Source organism: Anoplopoma fimbria, chromosome 10 (genome assembly GCF_027596085.1).
Source record: "Anoplopoma fimbria isolate UVic2021 breed Golden Eagle Sablefish chromosome 10, Afim_UVic_2022, whole genome shotgun sequence".
Taxonomy (NCBI): Eukaryota; Metazoa; Chordata; class Actinopteri; order Perciformes; family Anoplopomatidae; genus Anoplopoma; species Anoplopoma fimbria.
Window position 1 is genome coordinate 6,175,758 of NC_072458.1, and position 22,483 is coordinate 6,198,240.

Below are 22,483 nucleotides of genomic sequence, written 5' to 3' on the forward strand. Positions count from 1 at the left end.
TTATCTTCATTTTTTTTTTTTATCTTGTCTTCTTTTACTATGTCTCTTGTGTGCACTTTACTCTACGCTGCTGTAAGCCTGCAAATTTCCCCGCTGCGGGACTAATAAAGGATTATCTTATCTTATCTTATCTTATCTCAACTTCAGAGCTACCTTGATAACAATGATCTCCTTGAACAATCTGGCTTCCGCCCCAAAACACAGAACAGAAACAGCCCTGGTAAAGATCACCAATGACCTCCACCGTGCATCTGATTCCGGTCTACTCTCTATCCTCATCCTCCTGGACCTCACTGCAGCCTTTGACACTATATCCCATCAACTCCTCATGGACCGTCTGGCTAGCATAGGAGTTGGGGGCATTGTGCATCAGTGGTTTGCCTCCTACCTTGCAGACAGGGCACATTTTGTACAGGTTCAAAAATACCAGTCAAAAAGCTCCACAGTCCATCACAGAGTTCCACTGGGCTCAGTGTTGGGGCCACTCCTGTTTATGTCTACCTCAACAGGCAGACAAATGAGGCAAATCCAGAAAACCTACAGGATCACTAAAACACTGTGAAACTAGCTCTATAAAACAGATTAGACTTCTTTACAAACAGAAGTTTCTTCATTGTACATTGATATAAAATCCAATAGAAACTCAAGTTTTTCTTTTGCCAACCTCGATATAATGACATTCAATTAATGGAGGTACATTTTTATGGAATGGAATTCCTGTCACGTTTTATGGAAAGTATTGTAACAACACCTCCAGATCCATTAAAGTTAACAAGTGCAACTTTTTCCCTTTCCCTCTTCCGTACAAAAATTGACACCATCTACCCTCGCCCTCTCCACCTCCCCACCTGGCCTGTGGTCACCTTTCATGACCCCACACATGTACTGGTAGGGTGAGGTCAGCTGGGCTCGGCCTGCTAGCTCCATTTTTGTCTTTCTGCTCTTTGTCAGAGAGGAATCCATTAAGTTTTTGACCAGGGCTCCAAGTTTGTCAGTTGTAGTTTCTGGGAAACCAAAAGAGTTTGTCCTGCATGTTTCTGGTTAGGATATTAAGGACGGTCTCTTTCAGTGTTTTGCTTTGGTGATTGTATCCATCTAGGATGTGAGTATTACCACGGAGGTTTTAACTTTAGCATTGTCTGTTTGGAGATCGCATATTTGTTGGTAGTTGAAATCTAGGCTCATTCTCAAATTTAAAGTTTCCTGATGGAGCATTCCAAGATTATCCACTTTCCTATTGATTCTAGAACACTGGTCATATGTATGTTGGTGGTGTTAAATCCGATTTGTGTAGTTGTTTGTCCTGGTTCTTACTCGTCTCCACCATGACACAGTTGTAGTAATACTGGTTGATAAGTTCCTCTGGGTCCTCCATCTGAAAAATGTTTGTGTGTTTGTGAACTTTTTAAAACGGTGGTCAGTGCTCAGCAGAAGAAGGGAAAAGAACATGTTTGTCCTTGAAAAACACAAAATATAGCCTAAAGGCAGCATCCACTTAAAGGTCTCGGTGTGAGCAAACTGGAGGTGTGTGCAGTCTGCTGCTAGAAGAGCTTTTAGGTATCGCTCAAATTTTGTCCCCTATTTAGGAGCCTTTGAGGAAACAAATTTTTCCCAAATGAGAAAATTAGGCAACTATAGCAGCACATAATTATTGTAAGAGTGCAATGTGGAACAGGTAAAAGATCATGTTTGACTTGTTCATCATGAAAGGGTGGAGTAATATGAAAAACAAAAATCTATTAATCCAATGATATATATGCAAATTGTTACAATAAGAGAACTCTGGGAGTATGAGAAATGATAATAACATACAGATGAGCAAAATGTGATACCAGTCATTCCGTCAAAATAAGGTTTTAATGCTACATGTAGTGGCGATTTGTAAATGAGAAAAAATCAAATAGAAAACTTACAAATCAAAAGGCCACTGATGCACCAATTCAGTGTACTCAGGCAAGAACCCCAGTCGTGATTTGCGTTTTAGGTTAATTACATTTTTGAGATCAAAAGCAATTATGCAGTCATGTCATTTTGTATCCAACATTTGTTTACAGATGAATTATATTAAACATTTGACAATTGATACATTAGTTATCTTGTGTTGATCACAGTAATGACGGCAGATTGTTAGATGTAACAACCAAACAGGTTAAAACTAATGTATGTACTTCATCCTGCGTTAGGAAAACACTTCTAACTACAGACAGATGAGGTAGCATCAGTGAAGTCATTGTGGTTTGACTTCATCAGGAATAAATTGGCCATTCAGTACAGCCAAAGCATTGTCAACCTGCTTCTGCACCATCTTTCTTGTTGTAGTGTAAGTGTTGGTGCCAACGTGGGGGGTGATCAGCACATTAGGAAGGCCAAGGAGAGGATGATCCCTGCACAGGATGAAGAAAATGAGTTGTTAGGAGCCAGCAATGAGTTGGTAAATGGTATATTATGCATCATTTGGCATCTATGAGCTAGCCTGCTAATTAACGTCAAAGGAAGCGAAATGTAACATTTAAAGACACTAAAAACATCTCAAATCATACAGAGCAGTGTGGGTGATGATTCTCTGTATGTCCATAACTTCTATGGACATCTTTCACATTATTTATAAGTGTAGTAGAAATACAAGTTGTCAGAGGGAAATCTAGATTTTTGCACGGCTTCTTGACTTCTTGACGTTTTCAGGCTTAAAAAATGATAACTGTGACTGGAGACTTTTGCCAATCAGAGGGCATTTCATAGAGAGTGCGAGATTGGCTGTTCTGCAGATACAGATGCACTTGTATGTCCTTTTGGTGTACAGTTAAAGTGAGGTTATGTAACAAGAACAAGAGTGTGTTTTATTACTCAAGGGTACAAATTGAATGCAAAGAGGAAGCGTGTTCTTTCAAAAGTTACATAGTCTCACTTGTATGAATTTTTATTCTGGTTAAAAAGTGTGTTGAGACCTTGGTAATGGTTCAGGGTAAGTCACATCTAATGCCGCCGCACGAATTGTTCCAGACTGCAAAGCTTTGACTAAAGCATCCTGGTCCACAACCAGACCTGAGGCGTGAAAAGTCCAAAATTAGATAAAACATCACTGTTTCATAATAACTTTAGTTATTTTTGCAATTGTTTAACCAAGAATAGTAAAGTCTAAGAAATACATTATTCTCACCTCTGCTGATGTTGACCAGAGTTGCTGTGGGTTTCATGAGGGACAGCTCTCTGTAGCCGATCAGGCCTGTGGTTTCAGGGGTCAGGGTGACCGCCAGCATGACAAAGTCAGACTCTTTAAGCAGGTCGTCCATGTTCTCCCGGTAACTCGCACCAACTGCCTGCTCATCTTCAACACTCCTAAGCAGCACAAAGAAAAGATCAAGCTGACTATTATCATCGTCTCATTGATTTGTTGCTTTAATATATCTGGGGTAATAGATTTTCAATATATATATATCAATTATATGTTTCAGTTGTCGTAAATGATTTATTACGACTTTTCTTTTTTGGCTGTACAACAGGTATAGGTTCAGGAATTATGCCTGCATTTGATATGAATTAGTCTGAAAATGTAATGCATCAACTAAGCTCTCACTAAGGAATTTCAAAGTTAACAAAATTAACCATTATGTCATCAAACTTTTACCTCCTGTTTCTGTTGTAATACAGGATCTTCATGTCAAATCCTTTGCCTCTTTGAGCAATTTTGCTGCCAATGTGTCCCATTCCAATAATGCCCAGAGTCGACCCTGTGACTTCAACTCCCATCAGCCTTGGTAGTAAATAGGCATTGTTCGGGTCGATAGCTATTTGGTGGCCTACAGAAAAACATGACATTTCCTCAAACAAGCTGAAGTTTTATTTCATCACTAATGCCACATTGAGGTGCATACTGCCTTTTGTTTGGCCTTCTGCGAAAAACAATTTATAAGCACAGTAGAGATAAAAGTTTTTGTCAGACTTACATTACATTTTACATTACAGTCATTTAGCAGACGCTTTTATCCAAAGCGACTTAATCAGACTTGCTCATGAATCTGTATGAGTGGAAAAGGCTGTAACTCTTTTGTTATTGTAAGGATTCTGTTAACTATTGACCTTGGGAGTTCTAGGATACATGGTGTCCCACAGATTGTTAAGCCCTTGAAGAACATGTATGGTTTCTGATTTTGGTATTTAAAATTTAAATTGACTTGACTCACCTTCAACAATCCTGCGTGCCGATGCCAGAAGCAGACCCATCGCAATATCTGCAGTGGCATCGGTCACTTCACCTGGCGTGTTGGTCACCTTCACTCCCAGACTGGTGATGTATGGCAAATCCAGGTGTTCAATGCCCACTCCTACGCTGGCGAGCACCTTCAGCGAGGGAAGCGAACTGAACAGCGAATGCTCCGGTAGAGGCAAGCCCTTCCACATTAATATGGCCTGAATCTTTGGCCTGTGCAACTGAAGGTTTTGAAGGAATTCTTTGTGGCAGATGATATGGAAGTGTTGTTTCAGTATGTCCGTGACCTCTTCAATGTAACCTTGTTCGCCCACCTCTGAGATCAGAGCCCATGGTTTGTTGTCCTCCATTACCTGGAGTTAAAACACAGTTTGATAAGCACTTACACGCTTGTTTAATTTGATGTCAAAGAGGGCTTCTGGAATTGCACTGGACCCCCAGCCAAAAGGCTCCAGTGATTGTTTGCCCTGTGTGCACTTAAACACAGCCTATGTCTTTTACTTACAACTTTTCCTTAACTTTGATGGAAAGCGTCTTGAGGTCAAGGAAAGATGTGTCGGAGTATTCATAAGGACTAAACATAATCCCTAACCTATGGCACAGGAGGTAGAAAACTCCTTAGTCATGGCTTTGAGGTAGCTTCCCAACAAGCCACCCTAAGAGCAGCCTCCTTGTACTTACTATCAGGGGCTCTCTTCCATTATCCATGTAAACATAAAAATGGAGTACGATAAAGCTCATCATCAAAAGAGACTGCTGGGTCCATACTGGTCAGTTTGTCCTGTTATAATTTGTGAATAGTGGGTTTGCACCCAACTTCAGGAAACACTGTAAAGGAGAAAGCAGGTGGTGATAAATTATTTAATGATGAAAAAGAAACTTACCGGATGCAGTAAAAAAAACAGGCAGACAAATGAGGCAAATCCAGAAAACCTACAGGATCACTAAAACACTGTGAAACTAGCTCTATAAAACAGATTAGACTTCTTTACAAACAGAAGTTTCTTCATTGTACATTGATATAAAATCCAATAGAAACTCAAGTTTTTCTTTTGCCAACCTCGATATAATGACATTCAATTAATGGAGGTACATTTTTATGGAATGGAATTGCGGTCACATTTTATGGAAAGTATTGTAACAACACCTCAAGATCCATTAAAGTTAACAAGTGCAACTTTTTCCCTTTCCCTCTTCCGTACAAAAATTGACACCATCTACCCTCGCCCTCTCCACCTCCCCACCTGGCCTGTGGTCACCTTTCATGACCCCACACATGTACTGGTAGGGTGAGGTCAGCTGGGCTCGGCCTGCTAGCTCCGCTTTTGTTTTTCTGCTCTTTGTCAGAGAGGAGTGCATTAAGTTTTTGACCAGGGCTCCAAGTTTGTCAGTTGTAGTTTCTGGGAAACCAAGAGTTTGTCCTGCATGTTTCTGGTTAGGATATTAAGGACGGTCTCTTTCAGTGTTTTGTTTTCTTTGGTGATTGTATCCATCTAGGATGTGAGTATTACCACGGAGGTTTTAACTTTAGCATTGTCTGTTTGGAGATCGCATTTTTGTTGGTAGTTGAAATCTAGGCTCATTCTCAAATCTAAAGTTTCCTGATGGAGCATTCCAAGATTATTCACTTTCCTATTGATTCTAGAACACTGGTCATATGTATGTTGGTGGTGTTGAATCCGATTTGTGTAGTTGTTTGTCCTGGTTCTTACTCGTCTCCACCATGACACAGTTGTAGTAATACTGGTTGATAAGTTCCTCTGGGTCCTCCATCTGAAAAATGTTTGTGTGTTTGTGAACTTTTTAAAACGGTGGTCAGTGCTCAGCAGAAGAAGGGAAAAGAACATGTTTGTCCTTGAAAAACACAAAATATAGCCTGAAGGCAGCATCCACTTAAAGGTCTCGGTGTGAGCAAACTGGAGGTGTGTGCAGTCTGCTGCTAGAAGAGCTTTTAGGTATCGCTCAAATTTTATATTTACAAAACTCTTTAATGTCCCCTATTTAGGAGTCTTTGAGGAAACAAATTTTTCCCAAATGAGAAAATTAGGCAACTATAGCAGCACATAATTATTGTAAGAGTGCAATGTGGAACAGGTATAAGATCACATTTGACTTGTTCATCATGAAAGGGTGGAGAAATATGAAAAACAAAAATCTATTAATCCAATGATATATATGCAAATTGTTACAATAAGAGAACTCTGGGAGTATGAGAAATGATAATAACATACAGATGAGCAAAATGTGATACTAGTCATTCAGTCAAAAAAAGGTAATACTACATGTAGTGGCGATTTGTAAATGAGAAAAAATCAAATAGAAAACTTACAAATCCAAAGGCCACTGATGCACCAATTCAGTCGGATTGTACTCAGGCAAGAACCCCAGTCGTGATCTGCGTTTTAGGTTAATTTAATTTTTGAGATCAAAAGCAAAATATTCCTCCTGCAGTCTCTCTCTTGCTCTGCTATCTTGCTCTGCTATCTTGATCTGCTCTCTTTCTCTGGTAAAAAAAACATGTCCCTTCCTGGTGCATCACCTGACACTGACACACCCTTTATCCCTCGACCTAGACAAGTGCCCGACCTTGAGCTCAGTGCTCCTAGTGTCAACAAAAAATAAATACAAAAATAACAAATAACAAAAATAATCAACCTCAATGGCTCCAACATTACACTTAAACATTTATATAATTATGCAGTCATGTCATTTTATATCCATCATTTGTTTACAGATGATATTAAACATTTGCTAATTGATACATTAGTTATCTTATTGTTTATAAACTAATCATGTTGATCACAGTAATGACGGCAGATTGTTGGACAGAACAACCAAACAGGTAAAAACTAATATATGTACTTCATCCTGCATTAGGAAAACTCTTCTAACTACAGACAGATGAGGTACCATTACTGAAGTCATTGTGGTTTGACTTCATTGGGAATAAATTGGCCATTCAGTACAGCCAAAGCATTGTCAACCTGCTTCTGCACCATCTTTCTTGTTGTAGTGTAAGTGTTGGTGCCAACGTGGGGGGTGATCAGCACATTAGGAAGGCCAAGGAGAGGATGATCCCTGCACAGGATGAAGAAAATGAGTTGTTAGGAGCCAGCAATGAGTTGGTAAATGGTATATTATGCATCATTTGGCATCTATGAGCTAGCCTGCTAATTAACGTCAACTCCTCATGGACCGTCTGGCTAGCATAGGAGTTGGGGGCATTGTGCATCAGTGGTTTGCCTCCTACCTTGCAGACAGGGCACATTTTGTACAGGTTCAAAAATACCAGTCAAAAAGCTCCACAGTCCATCACAGAGTTCCACTGGGCTCAGTGTTGGGGCCACTCCTGTTTATGTCTACCTCAACAGGCAGACAAATGAGGCAAATCCAGAAAACCTACAGGATCACTAAAACACTGTGAAACTAGCTCTATAAAACAGATTAGACTTCTTTACAAACAGAAGTTTCTTCATTGTACATTGATATAAAATCCAATAGAAACTCAAGTTTTTCTTTTGCCAACCTCGATATAATGACATTCAATTAATGGAGGTACATTTTTATGGAATGGAATTCCTGTCACGTTTTATGGAAAGTATTGTAACAACACCTCCAGATCCATTAAAGTTAACAAGTGCAACTTTTTCCCTTTCCCTCTTCCGTACAAAAATTGACACCATCTACCCTCGCCCTCTCCACCTCCCCACCTGGCCTGTGGTCACCTTTCATGACCCCACACATGTACTGGTAGGGTGAGGTCAGCTGGGCTCGGCCTGCTAGCTCCATTTTTGTCTTTCTGCTCTTTGTCAGAGAGGAATCCATTAAGTTTTTGACCAGGGCTCCAAGTTTGTCAGTTGTAGTTTCTGGGAAACCAAAAGAGTTTGTCCTGCATGTTTCTGGTTAGGATATTAAGGACGGTCTCTTTCAGTGTTTTGCTTTGGTGATTGTATCCATCTAGGATGTGAGTATTACCACGGAGGTTTTAACTTTAGCATTGTCTGTTTGGAGATCGCATATTTGTTGGTAGTTGAAATCTAGGCTCATTCTCAAATTTAAAGTTTCCTGATGGAGCATTCCAAGATTATCCACTTTCCTATTGATTCTAGAACACTGGTCATATGTATGTTGGTGGTGTTAAATCCGATTTGTGTAGTTGTTTGTCCTGGTTCTTACTCGTCTCCACCATGACACAGTTGTAGTAATACTGGTTGATAAGTTCCTCTGGGTCCTCCATCTGAAAAATGTTTGTGTGTTTGTGAACTTTTTAAAACGGTGGTCAGTGCTCAGCAGAAGAAGGGAAAAGAACATGTTTGTCCTTGAAAAACACAAAATATAGCCTAAAGGCAGCATCCACTTAAAGGTCTCGGTGTGAGCAAACTGGAGGTGTGTGCAGTCTGCTGCTAGAAGAGCTTTTAGGTATCGCTCAAATTTTGTCCCCTATTTAGGAGCCTTTGAGGAAACAAATTTTTCCCAAATGAGAAAATTAGGCAACTATAGCAGCACATAATTATTGTAAGAGTGCAATGTGGAACAGGTAAAAGATCATGTTTGACTTGTTCATCATGAAAGGGTGGAGTAATATGAAAAACAAAAATCTATTAATCCAATGATATATATGCAAATTGTTACAATAAGAGAACTCTGGGAGTATGAGAAATGATAATAACATACAGATGAGCAAAATGTGATACCAGTCATTCCGTCAAAATAAGGTTTTAATGCTACATGTAGTGGCGATTTGTAAATGAGAAAAAATCAAATAGAAAACTTACAAATCAAAAGGCCACTGATGCACCAATTCAGTGTACTCAGGCAAGAACCCCAGTCGTGATTTGCGTTTTAGGTTAATTACATTTTTGAGATCAAAAGCAATTATGCAGTCATGTCATTTTGTATCCAACATTTGTTTACAGATGAATTATATTAAACATTTGACAATTGATACATTAGTTATCTTGTGTTGATCACAGTAATGACGGCAGATTGTTAGATGTAACAACCAAACAGGTTAAAACTAATGTATGTACTTCATCCTGCGTTAGGAAAACACTTCTAACTACAGACAGATGAGGTAGCATCAGTGAAGTCATTGTGGTTTGACTTCATCAGGAATAAATTGGCCATTCAGTACAGCCAAAGCATTGTCAACCTGCTTCTGCACCATCTTTCTTGTTGTAGTGTAAGTGTTGGTGCCAACGTGGGGGGTGATCAGCACATTAGGAAGGCCAAGGAGAGGATGATCCCTGCACAGGATGAAGAAAATGAGTTGTTAGGAGCCAGCAATGAGTTGGTAAATGGTATATTATGCATCATTTGGCATCTATGAGCTAGCCTGCTAATTAACGTCAAAGGAAGCGAAATGTAACATTTAAAGACACTAAAAACATCTCAAATCATACAGAGCAGTGTGGGTGATGATTCTCTGTATGTCCATAACTTCTATGGACATCTTTCACATTATTTATAAGTGTAGTAGAAATACAAGTTGTCAGAGGGAAATCTAGATTTTTGCACGGCTTCTTGACTTCTTGACGTTTTCAGGCTTAAAAAATGATAACTGTGACTGGAGACTTTTGCCAATCAGAGGGCATTTCATAGAGAGTGCGAGATTGGCTGTTCTGCAGATACAGATGCACTTGTATGTCCTTTTGGTGTACAGTTAAAGTGAGGTTATGTAACAAGAACAAGAGTGTGTTTTATTACTCAAGGGTACAAATTGAATGCAAAGAGGAAGCGTGTTCTTTCAAAAGTTACATAGTCTCACTTGTATGAATTTTTATTCTGGTTAAAAAGTGTGTTGAGACCTTGGTAATGGTTCAGGGTAAGTCACATCTAATGCCGCCGCACGAATTGTTCCAGACTGCAAAGCTTTGACTAAAGCATCCTGGTCCACAACCAGACCTGAGGCGTGAAAAGTCCAAAATTAGATAAAACATCACTGTTTCAGAATAACTTTAGTTATTTTTGCAATTGTTTAACCAAGAATAGTAAAGTCTAAGAAATACATTATTCTCACCTCTGCTGATGTTGACCAGAGTTGCTGTGGGTTTCATGAGGGACAGCTCTCTGTAGCCGATCAGGCCTGTGGTTTCAGGGGTCAGGGTGACCGCCAGCATGACAAAGTCAGACTCTTTAAGCAGGTCGTCCATGTTCTCCCGGTAACTCGCACCAACTGCCTGCTCATCTTCAACACTCCTAAGCAGCACAAAGAAAAGATCAAGCTGACTATTATCATCGTCTCATTGATTTGTTGCTTTAATATATCTGGGGTAATAGATTTTCAATATATATATATCAATTATATGTTTCAGTTGTCGTAAATGATTTATTACGACTTTTCTTTTTTGGCTGTACAACAGGTATAGGTTCAGGAATTATGCCTGCATTTGATATGAATTAGTCTGAAAATGTAATGCATCAACTAAGCTCTCACTAAGGAATTTCAAAGTTAACAAAATTAACTATTAAGTCATACGTTTACCTCCTGTTTCTGTTGTAATACAGGATCTTCATGTCAAATCCTTTGCCTCTTTGAGCAATTTTGCTGCCAATGTGTCCCATTCCAATAATGCCCAGAGTCGACCCTGTGACTTCAACTCCCATCAGCCTTGGTAGTAAATAGGCATTGTTCGGGTCGATAGCTATTTGGTGGCCTACAGAAAAACATGACATTTCCTCAAACAAGCTGAAGTTTTATTTCATCACTAATGCCACATTGAGGTGCATACTGCCTTTTGTTTGGCCTTCTGCGAAAAACAATTTATAAGCACAGTAGAGATAAAAGTTTTTGTCAGACTTACATTACATTTTACATTACAGTCATTTAGCAGACGCTTTTATCCAAAGCGACTTAATCAGACTTGCTCATGAATCTGTATGAGTGGAAAAGGCTGTAACTCTTTTGTTATTGTAAGGATTCTGTTAACTATTGACCTTGGGAGTTCTAGGATACATGGTGTCCCACAGATTGTTAAGCCCTTGAAGAACATGTATGGTTTCTGATTTTGGTATTTAAAATTTAAATTGACTTGACTCACCTTCAACAATCCTGCGTGCCGATGCCAGAAGCAGACCCATCGCAATATCTGCAGTGGCATCGGTCACTTCACCTGGCGTGTTGGTCACCTTCACTCCCAGACTGGTGATGTATGGCAAATCCAGGTGTTCAATGCCCACTCCTACGCTGGCGAGCACCTTCAGCGAGGGAAGCGAACTGAACAGCGAATGCTCCGGTAGAGGCAAGCCCTTCCACATTAATATGGCCTGAATCTTTGGCCTGTGCAACTGAAGGTTTTGAAGGAATTCTTTGTGGCAGATGATATGGAAGTGTTGTTTCAGTATGTCCGTGACCTCTTCAATGTAACCTTGTTCGCCCACCTCTGAGATCAGAGCCCATGGTTTGTTGTCCTCCATTACCTGGAGTTAAAACACAGTTTGATAAGCACTTACACGCTTGTTTAATTTGATGTCAAAGAGGGCTTCTGGAATTGCACTGGACCCCCAGCCAAAAGGCTCCAGTGATTGTTTGCCCTGTGTGCACTTAAACACAGCCTATGTCTTTTACTTACAACTTTTCCTTAACTTTGATGGAAAGCGTCTTGAGGTCAAGGAAAGATGTGTCGGAGTATTCATAAGGACTAAACATAATCCCTAACCTATGGCACAGGAGGTAGAAAACTCCTTAGTCATGGCTTTGAGGTAGCTTCCCAACAAGCCACCCTAAGAGCAGCCTCCTTGTACTTACTATCAGGGGCTCTCTTCCATTATCCATGTAAACATAAAAATGGAGTACGATAAAGCTCATCATCAAAAGAGACTGCTGGGTCCATACTGGTCAGTTTGTCCTGTTATAATTTGTGAATAGTGGGTTTGCACCCAACTTCAGGAAACACTGTAAAGGAGAAAGCAGGTGGTGATAAATTATTTAATGATGAAAAAGAAACTTACCGGATGCAGTAAAAAAAACAGGCAGACAAATGAGGCAAATCCAGAAAACCTACAGGATCACTAAAACACTGTGAAACTAGCTCTATAAAACAGATTAGACTTCTTTACAAACAGAAGTTTCTTCATTGTACATTGATATAAAATCCAATAGAAACTCAAGTTTTTCTTTTGCCAACCTCGATATAATGACATTCAATTAATGGAGGTACATTTTTATGGAATGGAATTGCGGTCACATTTTATGGAAAGTATTGTAACAACACCTCAAGATCCATTAAAGTTAACAAGTGCAACTTTTTCCCTTTCCCTCTTCCGTACAAAAATTGACACCATCTACCCTCGCCCTCTCCACCTCCCCACCTGGCCTGTGGTCACCTTTCATGACCCCACACATGTACTGGTAGGGTGAGGTCAGCTGGGCTCGGCCTGCTAGCTCCGCTTTTGTTTTTCTGCTCTTTGTCAGAGAGGAATCCATTAAGTTTTTGACCAGGGCTCCAGGTTTGTCAGTTGTAGTTTCTGGGAAACCAAGAGTTTGTCCTGCATGTTTCTGGTTAGGATATTAAGGACGGTCTCTTTCAGTGTTTTGTTTTCTTTGGTGATTGTATCCATCTAGGATGTGAGTATTACCACGGAGGTTTTAACTTTAGCATTGTCTGTTTGGAGATCGCATATTTGTTGGTAGTTGAAATCTAGGCTCATTCTCAAATCTAAAGTTTCCTGATGGAGCATTCCAAGATTATTCACTTTCCTATTGATTCTAGAACACTGGTCATATGTATGTTGGTGGTGTTAAATCCGATTTCTGGTTTTTGTTTGTCTCCACCATGACACAGTTGTAGTAATACTGGTTGATAAGTTCCTCTGGGTCCTCCATCTGAAAAATGTTTGTGTGTTTGTGAACTTTTTAAAACGGTGGTCAGTGCTCAGCAGAAGAAGGGAAAAGAACATGTTTGTCCTTGAAAAACACAAAATATAGCCTGAAGGCAGCATCCACTTAAAGGTCTCGGTGTGAGCAAACTGGAGGTGTGTGCAGTCTGCTGCTAGAAGAGCTTTTAGGTATCGCTCAAATTTTATATTTACAAAACTCTTTAATGTCCCCTATTTAGGAGCCTTTGAGGAAACAAATTTTCCCCAAATGAGAAAATTAGGCAACTATAGCAACACATAATTATTGTAAGAGTGCAATGTGGAACAGGTATAAGATCACATTTGACTTGTTCATCATGAAAGGGTGGAGAAATATGAAAAACAAAAATCTATTAATCCAATGATATATATGCAAATTGTTACAATAAGAGAACTCTGGGAGTATGAGAAATGATAATAACATACAGATGAGCAAAATGTGATACTAGTCATTCAGTCAAAAAAAGGTAATACTACATGTAGTGGCGATTTGTAAATGAGAAAAAATCAAATAGAAAACTTACAAATCCAAAGGCCACTGATGCACCAATTCAGTCGGATTGTACTCAGGCAAGAACCCCAGTCGTGATCTGCGTTTTAGGTTAATTTAATTTTTGAGATCAAAAGCAAAATATTCCTCCTGCAGTCTCTCTCTTGCTCTGCTATCTTGCTCTGCTATCTTGATCTGCTCTCTTTCTCTGGTAAAAAAAACATGTCCCTTCCTGGTGCATCACCTGACACTGACACACCCTTTATCCCTCGACCTAGACAAGTGCCCGACCTTGAGCTCAGTGCTCCTAGTGTCAACAAAAAATAAATACAAAAATAACAAATAACAAAAATAATCAACCTCAATGGCTCCAACATTACACTTAAACATTTATATAATTATGCAGTCATGTCATTTTATATCCATCATTTGTTTACAGATGATATTAAACATTTGCTAATTGATACATTAGTTATCTTATTGTTTATAAACTAATCATGTTGATCACAGTAATGACGGCAGATTGTTGGACAGAACAACCAAACAGGTAAAAACTAATATATGTACTTCATCCTGCATTAGGAAAACTCTTCTAACTACAGACAGATGAGGTACCATTACTGAAGTCATTGTGGTTTGACTTCATTGGGAATAAATTGGCCATTCAGTACAGCCAAAGCATTGTCAACCTGCTTCTGCACCATCTTTCTTGTTGTAGTGTAAGTGTTGGTGCCAACGTGGGGGGTGATCAGCACATTAGGAAGGCCAAGGAGAGGATGATCCCTGCACAGGATGAAGAAAATGAGTTGTTAGGAGCCAGCAATGAGTTGGTAAATGGTATATTATGCATCATTTGGCATCTATGAGCTAGCCTGCTAATTAACGTCAAAGGAAGCGAAATGTAACATTTAAAGACACTAAAAAACGTCTCAAATCATACAGAGCAGTGTGATGATTCTCTGTATGTCCATAACTTCTATGGACATCTTTCACATTATTTATAAGTGTAGTAGAAATACAAGTTGTCAGTGGGAAATCTAGACTTTTGCACGGCTTCTTGACTATGACTGGATGTTTTGGCCAATCAGAGGGCATTTCATAGAGAGTGCGAGATTGGCTGTTCTGCAGATACAGATGCACTTGTATGTCCTTTTGGTGTACAGTTAAAGTGAGGTTATGTAACAAGAACAAGAGTGTGTTTTATTACTCAAGGGTACAAATTGAATGCAAAGAGGAAGAGTGTTCTTTCAAAAGTTACATAGTCTCACTTGTATGAATTTTTATTCTGGTTAAAAAGTGTGTTGAGACCTTGGTAATGGTTCAGGGTAAGTCACATCTAATGCCGCCGCACGAATTGTTCCAGACTGCAAAGCTTTGACTAAAGCATCCTGGTCCACAACCAGACCTGAGGCGTGAAAAGTCCAAAATTAGATAAAACATCACTGTTTCAGAATAACTTTAGTTATTTTTGCAATTGTTTAACCAAGAATAGTAAAGTCTAAGAAATACATTATTCTCACCTCTGCTGATGTTGACCAGAGTTGCTGTGGGTTTCATGAGGGACAGCTCTCTGTAGCCGATCAGGCCTGTGGTTTCAGGGGTCAGGGTGACCGCCAGCATGACAAAGTCAGACTCTTTAAGCAGGTCGTCCATGTTCTCCCGGTAACTCGCACCAACTGCCTGCTCATCTTCAACACTCCTAAGCAGCACAAAGAAAAGATCAAGCTGACTATTATCATCGTCTCATTGATTTGTTGCTTTAATATATCTGGGGTAATAGATTTTCAATATATATATATCAATTATATGTTTCAGTTGTCGTAAATGATTTATTACGACTTTTCTTTTTTGGCTGTACAACAGGTATAGGTTCAGGAATTATGCCTGTATTTGATATGAATTAGTCTGAAAATGTAATGCATCAACTAAGCTCTCACTAAGGAATTTCAAAGTTAACAAAATTAACCATTATGTCATCAAACTTTTACCTCCTGTTTCTGTTGTAATACAGGATCTTCATGTCAAATCCTTTGCCTCTTTGAGCAATTTTGCTGCCAATGTGTCCCATTCCAATAATGCCCAGAGTCGACCCTGTGACTTCAACTCCCATCAGGCTTGGTGGTAAATAGGCATTGTTCGGGTCAATAGCTATTTGGTGACCTACAGAAAAACAGGAAAAAAAGGTGTGGAAAAGACAAAGAAGAGGAGTGAAGGAGAGATAGAAAACAGTTATGTGATGGGATTCAATTAATGGAGATTCATTTTTAGAGAATGGAATTGCTATCACCTTTTACGGAAAGTATTGTAACAACAACTCCAGATCCATTAAAGTTAACAAGTGCAAGTCTTTCCCTTTCACTCTTTCAAACAAAAATTGACACCATCTACCCTCGCCCTCTCCACCTCCCCACCTGGCCTGTGGTCACCTTTCATGACCCCACACATGTACTGGTAGGGTGAGGTCAGCTGGGCTCGGCCTGCTAGCTCCGCTTTTGTTTTTCTGCTCTTTGTCAGAGAGGAATCCATTAAGTTTTTGACCAGGGCTCCAGGTTTGTCAGTTGTAGTTTCTGGGAAACCAAAAGAGTTTGTCCTGCATGTTTCTGGTTAGGATATTAAGGACGGTCTCTTTCAGTGTTTTGCTTTGGTGATTGTATCCATCTAGGATGTGAGTATTACCACGGAGGTTTTAACTTTAGCATTGTCTCTTTGGAGATCGCATATTTGTTGGTAATTTAATTCTAGGCTTATTTTCTAAAGTTTCCTGATGGAGCATTCCAAGATTATCTACCTTCCTATTGATTCTAGAACACTGGTCATATGTATGCTGGTGGTGTTAAAGCCGATTTCTGGGGTTGTTTGTCCTGGTTCTTGTTTGTCTCCACCATGACACAATTGTAGTAATACTGGTTGATAAGTTCCTCTCGGTCTTCTAATCTTAATAATGTTTGTGTGTTTGTGAACTTTTTGAAACGGTGGTCAGTGCTCAGCAGAAGAAGGGAAAAGAACATGTTTGTCCTTGAAAAACACAAAATATAGCCTCAAGGCAGCATCCACTTAAAGGTCTCGGTGTGAGCAAACTGGAGGTGTGTGCAGTCTGCTGCTAGACGAGCTTTTAGGTATCGCTCAAATTTCAATATTTACAAAACTCTTTAATGTCCCCTATTTAGGAGCCTTTGAGGAAACAAATTTTCCCCAAATGAGAAAGTAAGGCAACTATAGCAGCACATATTTATTGTAAGAGTGCAATGTGGAACAGGTATAAGATCACATTTGACTTGTTCATTATGAAAGTGTGGAGTAATATGAAAAACAAAAATCTATTAATCCAATGATATATATTCAAATTGTTCCAATAAGAGAACTCTGGGAGTATGAGAAATGATAATAGCATACAGATGAGCAAAATGTTCCTTTTGCCTTCCTGGTGCATCACCTGACACTGACACACCTCCTACCTTTATCCCTTCACCTAGACAAGTGCCCGGCCTTGAGCTCAGTGCAACAAAAAATAAATAACAAATAACAAATAACAAAATAATCTAATTTATGAAATGGCTCCAACATTACATAAATTCCCAGGACATTCCCTCAAACAAGCTGAAGTTTTATTTCATCACTAATGCCACATTGAGATGCATACTGCCTCTTGTTTGGCCTTTTGCAAAAACTATTTGTAAGCACATTACAGATTTAAGTTTTTGTCAGACTTGCTCATGAATCTGTATGAGTGGAAAAGGCTGTAACTCTTTTGTTATTGTAAGGATTCTGTTAACTATTGACCTTGGGAGTTCTAGGATACATGGTGTCCCACAGATTGTTAAGCCCTTGGAGAAAAATGTATGATTCATGATTTTGGTCTTTAAAATTTAAATTGACTTGACTCACCTTCAACAATCCTGCGTGCCGATGCCAGAAGCAGACCCATCGCAATATCTGCAGTGGCATCGCTCACTACACCTGGCGTGTTGGTCACCTTCACTCCCAGACTGGTGATGTATGGCAAATCCAGGTGGTCAATGCCCACTCCTCCGTTGGAAACCACCTTCAGTGAGGGAAGCAAACTGAGCAGCGAAGGCTCGGTTGCTGGGAGGTTATTCCATAATAATATGGCCTGGATTTTTGGCCCATGCACCTGAGGGTTTTGAAGGAATTCTTTGTGGCAGATGATATGGAAGTGTTGTTTCAGTATGTCCGTGACCTCTTCAATGTAACCTTGTTCGCCCACCTCTGAGATCAGAGCCCATGGTTTGTTGTCCCCCATTAGCTGGAGTTAAAACACAGTTTGACAAGAACTTACACACTTGTTTCATCTCATGTCAAAGAGGGGACAGAGGTAGAGTATATGATGTCTGTAACTGCTCTGGTTCCCCAGACTCTCGGGGGCCGAAATGCTCCAGTTTATTGTTGGCATTGTATGCACTAAAACACACTATATATGTCATAATAAAGGCTTTAAACAAAAGTTTGACATTTGGGGAAATATGCTTATCTGCTTCTGGCGGGGATTTAGATGAAGAGATCGATGGCTGCAGCTTCAAATTTATCAGACAGAGTGTTATGAAAGAGGCCGATTCATGACGTGACGTCACAGTACTACAAACTAAACACAGGGTGCATTTCAAAATGCTAATGTATCTCCTCGATTCCTTTACTCGCCTCCTCTACTCGCAGCTTTGTACCGTCCACAAGAGATGCGAGTGAGGAGACGAGGAGGGGAACACTCCTGTTTATCTATATGACAACATGAAATGGAGCAAATTAGTGCCGAATGCAAAAGAATGTTATTAATACAATAATTTGAAAACAGCTGCTGTTTTACTTGTAAACATGTAAGGATTATAGCAGTATGAGAGGAGGCCATGACGCATAACTGTGTTCCAATACCCATACTAGCATACTATTTAGTATGCCAAAAAAATATTTATCTCAATACATAGAATGTCATATGCAGTATGATATAAATAACAGGAAATTCTACTTCATCCTGTCACATTTTGCAGTTTGCAAACCAGCATGCTTTTCTGGCTATTCTGACCCAAAGAACCCTGTTTTGCAGATATATGAGCATGTTAAAGTACAAATGCCATGTTATGAGGAAGTAGCACGTCCATATTACATGCATATTGCATTCAACTACTTACTTAGTAAAAAGAAAAGTATGTGATTTGGAAAGCAGTGTCTGTTTGCATGTTTAAAAGTACCCACAGTTGCCAAGATGAATGCCTCTGGTTACTCAAATCCTTCTTATTAATAACACATATTGATAAACGATCATATAATAATAACCAGTGGCGCACTAAAAGGTCATATGAATAATGAGAAATTTAGTAGGAACTTAAAAACTTGTAAACATTGGGAAAGAACACTCACGTCTGGTGTTCTGCTTCTGAACCAGGAAGTACTACTTGGGATATGGGGAGGACTTCAAAATAAGAGCTTTTTTTCCTCAACACTACTAGTGCTCCTAGTTTTACTCATTCTACTATTTATACAACAACAATATAATAACAATACTAATAATAATAATACTGTATTCAGTATTTTAAAAGAATCAAAGCCATAGCTACTTTTCTCACTTTGTAATTTAGCAAACTTTATTGTTAAATTGGTTGAAATTCTCTATACATCTCAACAGCAATCGACAAATCGTCCAATGACTTCATTTGGCCTGCCTATTTGTGAACACTCTGTTCGTGCACTCATTGTGACACAACACAAGTGGTACTCCTCATGACGGGTAAACTGATGGAGTGTCCATTAAGTTGTATTTGGTTGCACTGAACTGATGAAGTTGCATAAACAAATTAAAATAACTAAGTCTTTGTTTCAATGCAATATTATAATTAGAATTTTTTAAAGATAAGTCTGGACCATAATTAAGCCCTAAAATCTGACCTAAACACTCATCTCTCCCTCCTATCCCATAACTCTATAATGTTACACTCTTGATTCCTCTGCGACACAACGGTTATATGATTATAAGACCTCTGATCTTAAGCCCTGCACCCAACCCTTTCTTTGTACTTAAACAAAACCTTGTTTACTTCATATCCCACAAAAAACTCATTATAAACTGTAAATTGCAAATTGAACAATAGGCCTACCTTTTTGTGATGCAGTAGGCGTAAAGATCTGTGCTTATTTGTCCCTTTCAAAAGCTGGGACGATTGTACTGGACCCCACAGTCTCCTCAAACACCGGACGTAGCAGAGACTTTGCATTCTGGATGATATTGTCAATATAGATATTTTATAATGTTAGACAAAAAGTATGAGCCCAGCAGTAATTATTATCTGTAAAGCTGGATGAAATATATTCAAGAGGCAATCAATAAAAAAAGCATGAAGAGATTCAGCATAAAACAGAGAGAAGTAGTGAGTTAATTGTGTGTGTCATATATGTGAAAACGTGCATGCAGTGAAAGTCCAAAGGTCAAATTGCTATGAATAAATTATTAACTTGTTGGTCAACTCCAAATGGGGGCTCCGAAAGAAAATGCATGAAAATGATCTAAAAAAATAATCAATGTATGTAGAAGTGGAATGTTTTAAATGGCATCAAATTTTTATTGACTTTTTGTTTGTTGAGTTCTCACCTTCAGTACGAGCTTGAGGGTTTTTCCCAACGCCTTTTCCTGACTCACATTAATGAAGAGTAGAGACTGAAGGTTAAGAGGGAGGGGGTGGAGGAGGACATTTAGTTTAGTTTAGAAGTAGAAGATTAAACAGATGAAACTTAAGATGTTGACTCATTGGCAAAGAGAGCTGAGGAAAGGGAGGAATTCATTAAGCTTAGTGATGGGCAGGCAGAAGTTTCAGGGAGGTGAATGCACAAGACTGTGCGAAGGGACCAATGGTCAGAAATCTCCCCACCCACCATAAAGAGACAGTACATGAACAAGAAATCATGAAAATGTGGTGTAATATGAACAACTAAAATCTATTAGTCACAGTAGATATGCAAACGATAACAATAAGAGAACGATCATAAGAAATTAAAATAACATAGTGGTTATAGAGATATGCGTGAATTCGCAATGATGAGTGTCATAAAAAGTCAATAAAGTAAATATTTTGTTAACTTAAAGACACAACTGTTGCTTGTTTTGCCCTAGGAAATGTCAGCTCACTAAGCCATAGGGAATCAAATATTTGCTCAACTAATTGTGAGAAAATAAGACTCAAGGGAAAAGTGTGTAACTGAAGCACATTTACTCTGCCCTCTCTGTCGGGCGGAGCTCCTCCAACTACACACACACCGACACAAACACAGAAACACATGAAGTGCAGGTTCATACAACAACATTTGCGGGTAAAAAAAAGCCAATACTTTATCAAATCATATGTGAACATGTAAACCAAAGTGAAACTTAATTCACTTTAAATAGAGACTTTGTTGTTGTAAAAATACTTGTGGGTGATCTAGAAACAGTATTTAGCTATATCTGCAACCTGCCAAAAACCAGTAGATGCCATACTGAACCTTTTATTTTTATAGCCTACAGCACTTTTTAAAATGGTAGTTACAAAATGCTCAGCAGGAGGGAAAAGAAAGACATAACCCTCCTTGTGCTGGAGAAACTTCAAAATATAAAGTACATTTCGGTGTGTGTGTCTGCGTGTGTGTGTGTGTGTGTGTGTGTGTGTGTGTGTGTGTGTGTGTGTGTGTGTGTGTGTGTGTGTGTGTGTGTGCTGGATGAGCTTTTGATAAAATATCACTCAAATTTCAATTCTTACAAAACTCTATTTAATGTCCCCTTGAACCTAAAGTACTCGAAACCAGTTAATCTCACCCACTGTGTAATTAGGTTCGTTCGAAAGTGGACGAGAGCATGCGGCAGCAGCAGGGGGCGTTGAAAAAAACTGCGATCAAGTCGAACAGTTTTCAGCCTTCAATGAAAACACAGGAAGTCATTGGAATGTTTACACCCTGTTCGTTACATTTGGTTATATGGCGTGTCCATCAGTGACAATTAAAAAGGTTTTCTGATGCTTCACAATCGTTAATCTATGGACTGCCACTCCAGTTCTCTGAATTAGGGAATTAGGCTTTCTCAATAAATATCTTTATTTACAGAGTCTAAATAAATAACCTTATATATTATGGTAATAATAATTCTTATTCTTATTATTCTTCTTCTTCTTCTTCTTCTTCTTCTTCTTCTTCTTCTTCTTCTTCTTATTATTATTATTATTATTATTATTAATATTATTAATAATAATAATAATTATTATTATTATCAGCCAAATATGATAATAATAATAATAATTATTATTATTATTATTATTAATAATAATAATAATAATTATTATTAATTATTATAATAATAATAATTATTATTAATTATTATTATTATTATTATCAAAATATGATAATAATAATAATAATAATAATAATAATAATAATAATTATTATTATTATTATTATTATTATTATTATTATTATTATTATTATTATTATTATTATTATTACCAGCCAAATCATTGCACAACGTGAGTCAACTAGCCAACAATCTACCGTCATAACTTACATTTACACAGAAAAATAAGAATTTTCTACAAAACGTGGTGTTTGTTGTCAAAACTAAGAGCCAATCAGCTCTTTGATCAGGAGACAGCAGCGTTTCCCATCATGCACTGCGCCATGCAGTCGGCTCTAACCATAGACATCATATAGGTAGACGCCCCCTTCGGCCTTGGGCGGCATAAATCGTCGGCGCCATCTTGGTACGGGAGTTATTTCGTCTTCGGAGTGAAGATGCCTACTTCATGCGCCGCTTGGGGGTGCACCACCGTCAGGACGATTCAAACAAGATCGCAAGGAATTACCTTTCACAAGTAAGACTAAACAATTGTTTCTATTTGTAATTGTAAAATTCAGTCATGTCACGTAGATCATGTGTTATGTTGAGAGCTAAGAGCTGTTGAGAC

At 38.7% G+C, this 22,483-nt stretch overlaps 3 protein-coding genes across 4 annotated transcripts; all 3 read right to left on the minus strand.

The window, feature by feature from the left end:
- Positions 1 to 2,227: 2,227 nt before the first annotated feature.
- LOC129097585 (probable 2-ketogluconate reductase) lies at positions 2,228 to 4,557 on the minus strand. Its single transcript, XM_054606482.1, has 5 exons — positions 4,182 to 4,557; positions 3,626 to 3,797; positions 3,158 to 3,336; positions 2,946 to 3,042; positions 2,228 to 2,384 (listed from the first exon to the last, which is right to left on the minus strand). Exons 1-5 carry the CDS (start codon positions 4,555 to 4,557, stop codon positions 2,228 to 2,230), a joined length of 981 nt encoding a protein of 326 aa, XP_054462457.1.
- Positions 4,558 to 6,325: 1,768 nt separating this feature from the next.
- LOC129097503 (probable 2-ketogluconate reductase) lies at positions 6,326 to 11,623 on the minus strand. Its single transcript, XM_054606382.1, has 5 exons — positions 11,248 to 11,623; positions 10,692 to 10,863; positions 10,227 to 10,405; positions 10,015 to 10,111; positions 6,326 to 7,285 (listed from the first exon to the last, which is right to left on the minus strand). Exons 1-5 carry the CDS (start codon positions 11,621 to 11,623, stop codon positions 7,129 to 7,131), a joined length of 981 nt encoding a protein of 326 aa, XP_054462357.1. The 3' UTR covers positions 6,326 to 7,128.
- Positions 11,624 to 12,139: 516 nt separating this feature from the next.
- LOC129097155 (probable 2-ketogluconate reductase) lies at positions 12,140 to 21,384 on the minus strand. 2 transcript variants are annotated; one of them, XM_054605901.1, is made up of 8 exons: positions 21,350 to 21,384; positions 20,149 to 20,214; positions 19,658 to 19,775; positions 17,439 to 17,817; positions 15,542 to 15,713; positions 15,074 to 15,252; positions 14,862 to 14,958; positions 12,141 to 14,336 (listed from the first exon to the last, which is right to left on the minus strand). In XM_054605901.1, the coding sequence occupies exons 3-8, from the start codon at positions 19,772 to 19,774 to the stop codon at positions 14,180 to 14,182; spliced, it is 1,101 nt and encodes a 366-aa protein (XP_054461876.1). In that variant the 5' UTR covers position 19,775; positions 20,149 to 20,214; positions 21,350 to 21,384; the 3' UTR covers positions 12,141 to 14,179. The 2 variants fall into 2 exon arrangements, with proteins under 2 accessions (XP_054461877.1, XP_054461876.1); XM_054605902.1 differs by lacking the exons at positions 19,658 to 19,775; positions 20,149 to 20,214; positions 21,350 to 21,384 and adding an exon at positions 18,924 to 18,999 and having other exon boundaries at positions 12,140 to 14,336.
- Between the last annotated feature and the right edge of the window lie 1,099 nt (positions 21,385 to 22,483).

What these genes read in the sequence shown, in the direction of transcription:
- LOC129097585 (XM_054606482.1), bottom strand. Translation starts at nt 4,557, where the DNA reads ATGGAGGACAACAAACCATGGGCTCTGATCTCAGAGGTGGGCGAACAA. An exon ending in GGCACGCAGGATTGTTGAAG is followed by an intron (nt 3,798 to 4,181) that starts GTGAGTCAAGTC and finishes GTTTTTCTGTAG; the next exon opens with GCCACCAAATAGCTATCGAC. An exon ending in TACCCTGAACCATTACCAAG is followed by an intron (nt 2,385 to 2,945) that starts GTCTCAACACAC and finishes CATCCTGTGCAG; the next exon opens with GGATCATCCTCTCCTTGGCC.
- LOC129097503 (XM_054606382.1), bottom strand. Translation starts at nt 11,623, where the DNA reads ATGGAGGACAACAAACCATGGGCTCTGATCTCAGAGGTGGGCGAACAA. An exon ending in GGCACGCAGGATTGTTGAAG is followed by an intron (nt 10,864 to 11,247) that starts GTGAGTCAAGTC and finishes GTTTTTCTGTAG; the next exon opens with GCCACCAAATAGCTATCGAC. An exon ending in TATTACAACAGAAACAGGAG is followed by an intron (nt 10,406 to 10,691) that starts GTAAACGTATGA and finishes TGTGCTGCTTAG; the next exon opens with GAGTGTTGAAGATGAGCAGG.
- LOC129097155 (XM_054605901.1), bottom strand. Translation starts at nt 19,774, where the DNA reads ATGCAAAGTCTCTGCTACGTCCGGTGTTTGAGGAGACTGTGGGGTCCA. An exon ending in GCCTACTGCATCACAAAAAG is followed by an intron (nt 17,818 to 19,657) that starts GTAGGCCTATTG and finishes TTTTAACTCCAG; the next exon opens with CTAATGGGGGACAACAAACC. An exon ending in TACCCTGAACCATTACCAAG is followed by an intron (nt 14,337 to 14,861) that starts GTCTCAACACAC and finishes CATCCTGTGCAG; the next exon opens with GGATCATCCTCTCCTTGGCC.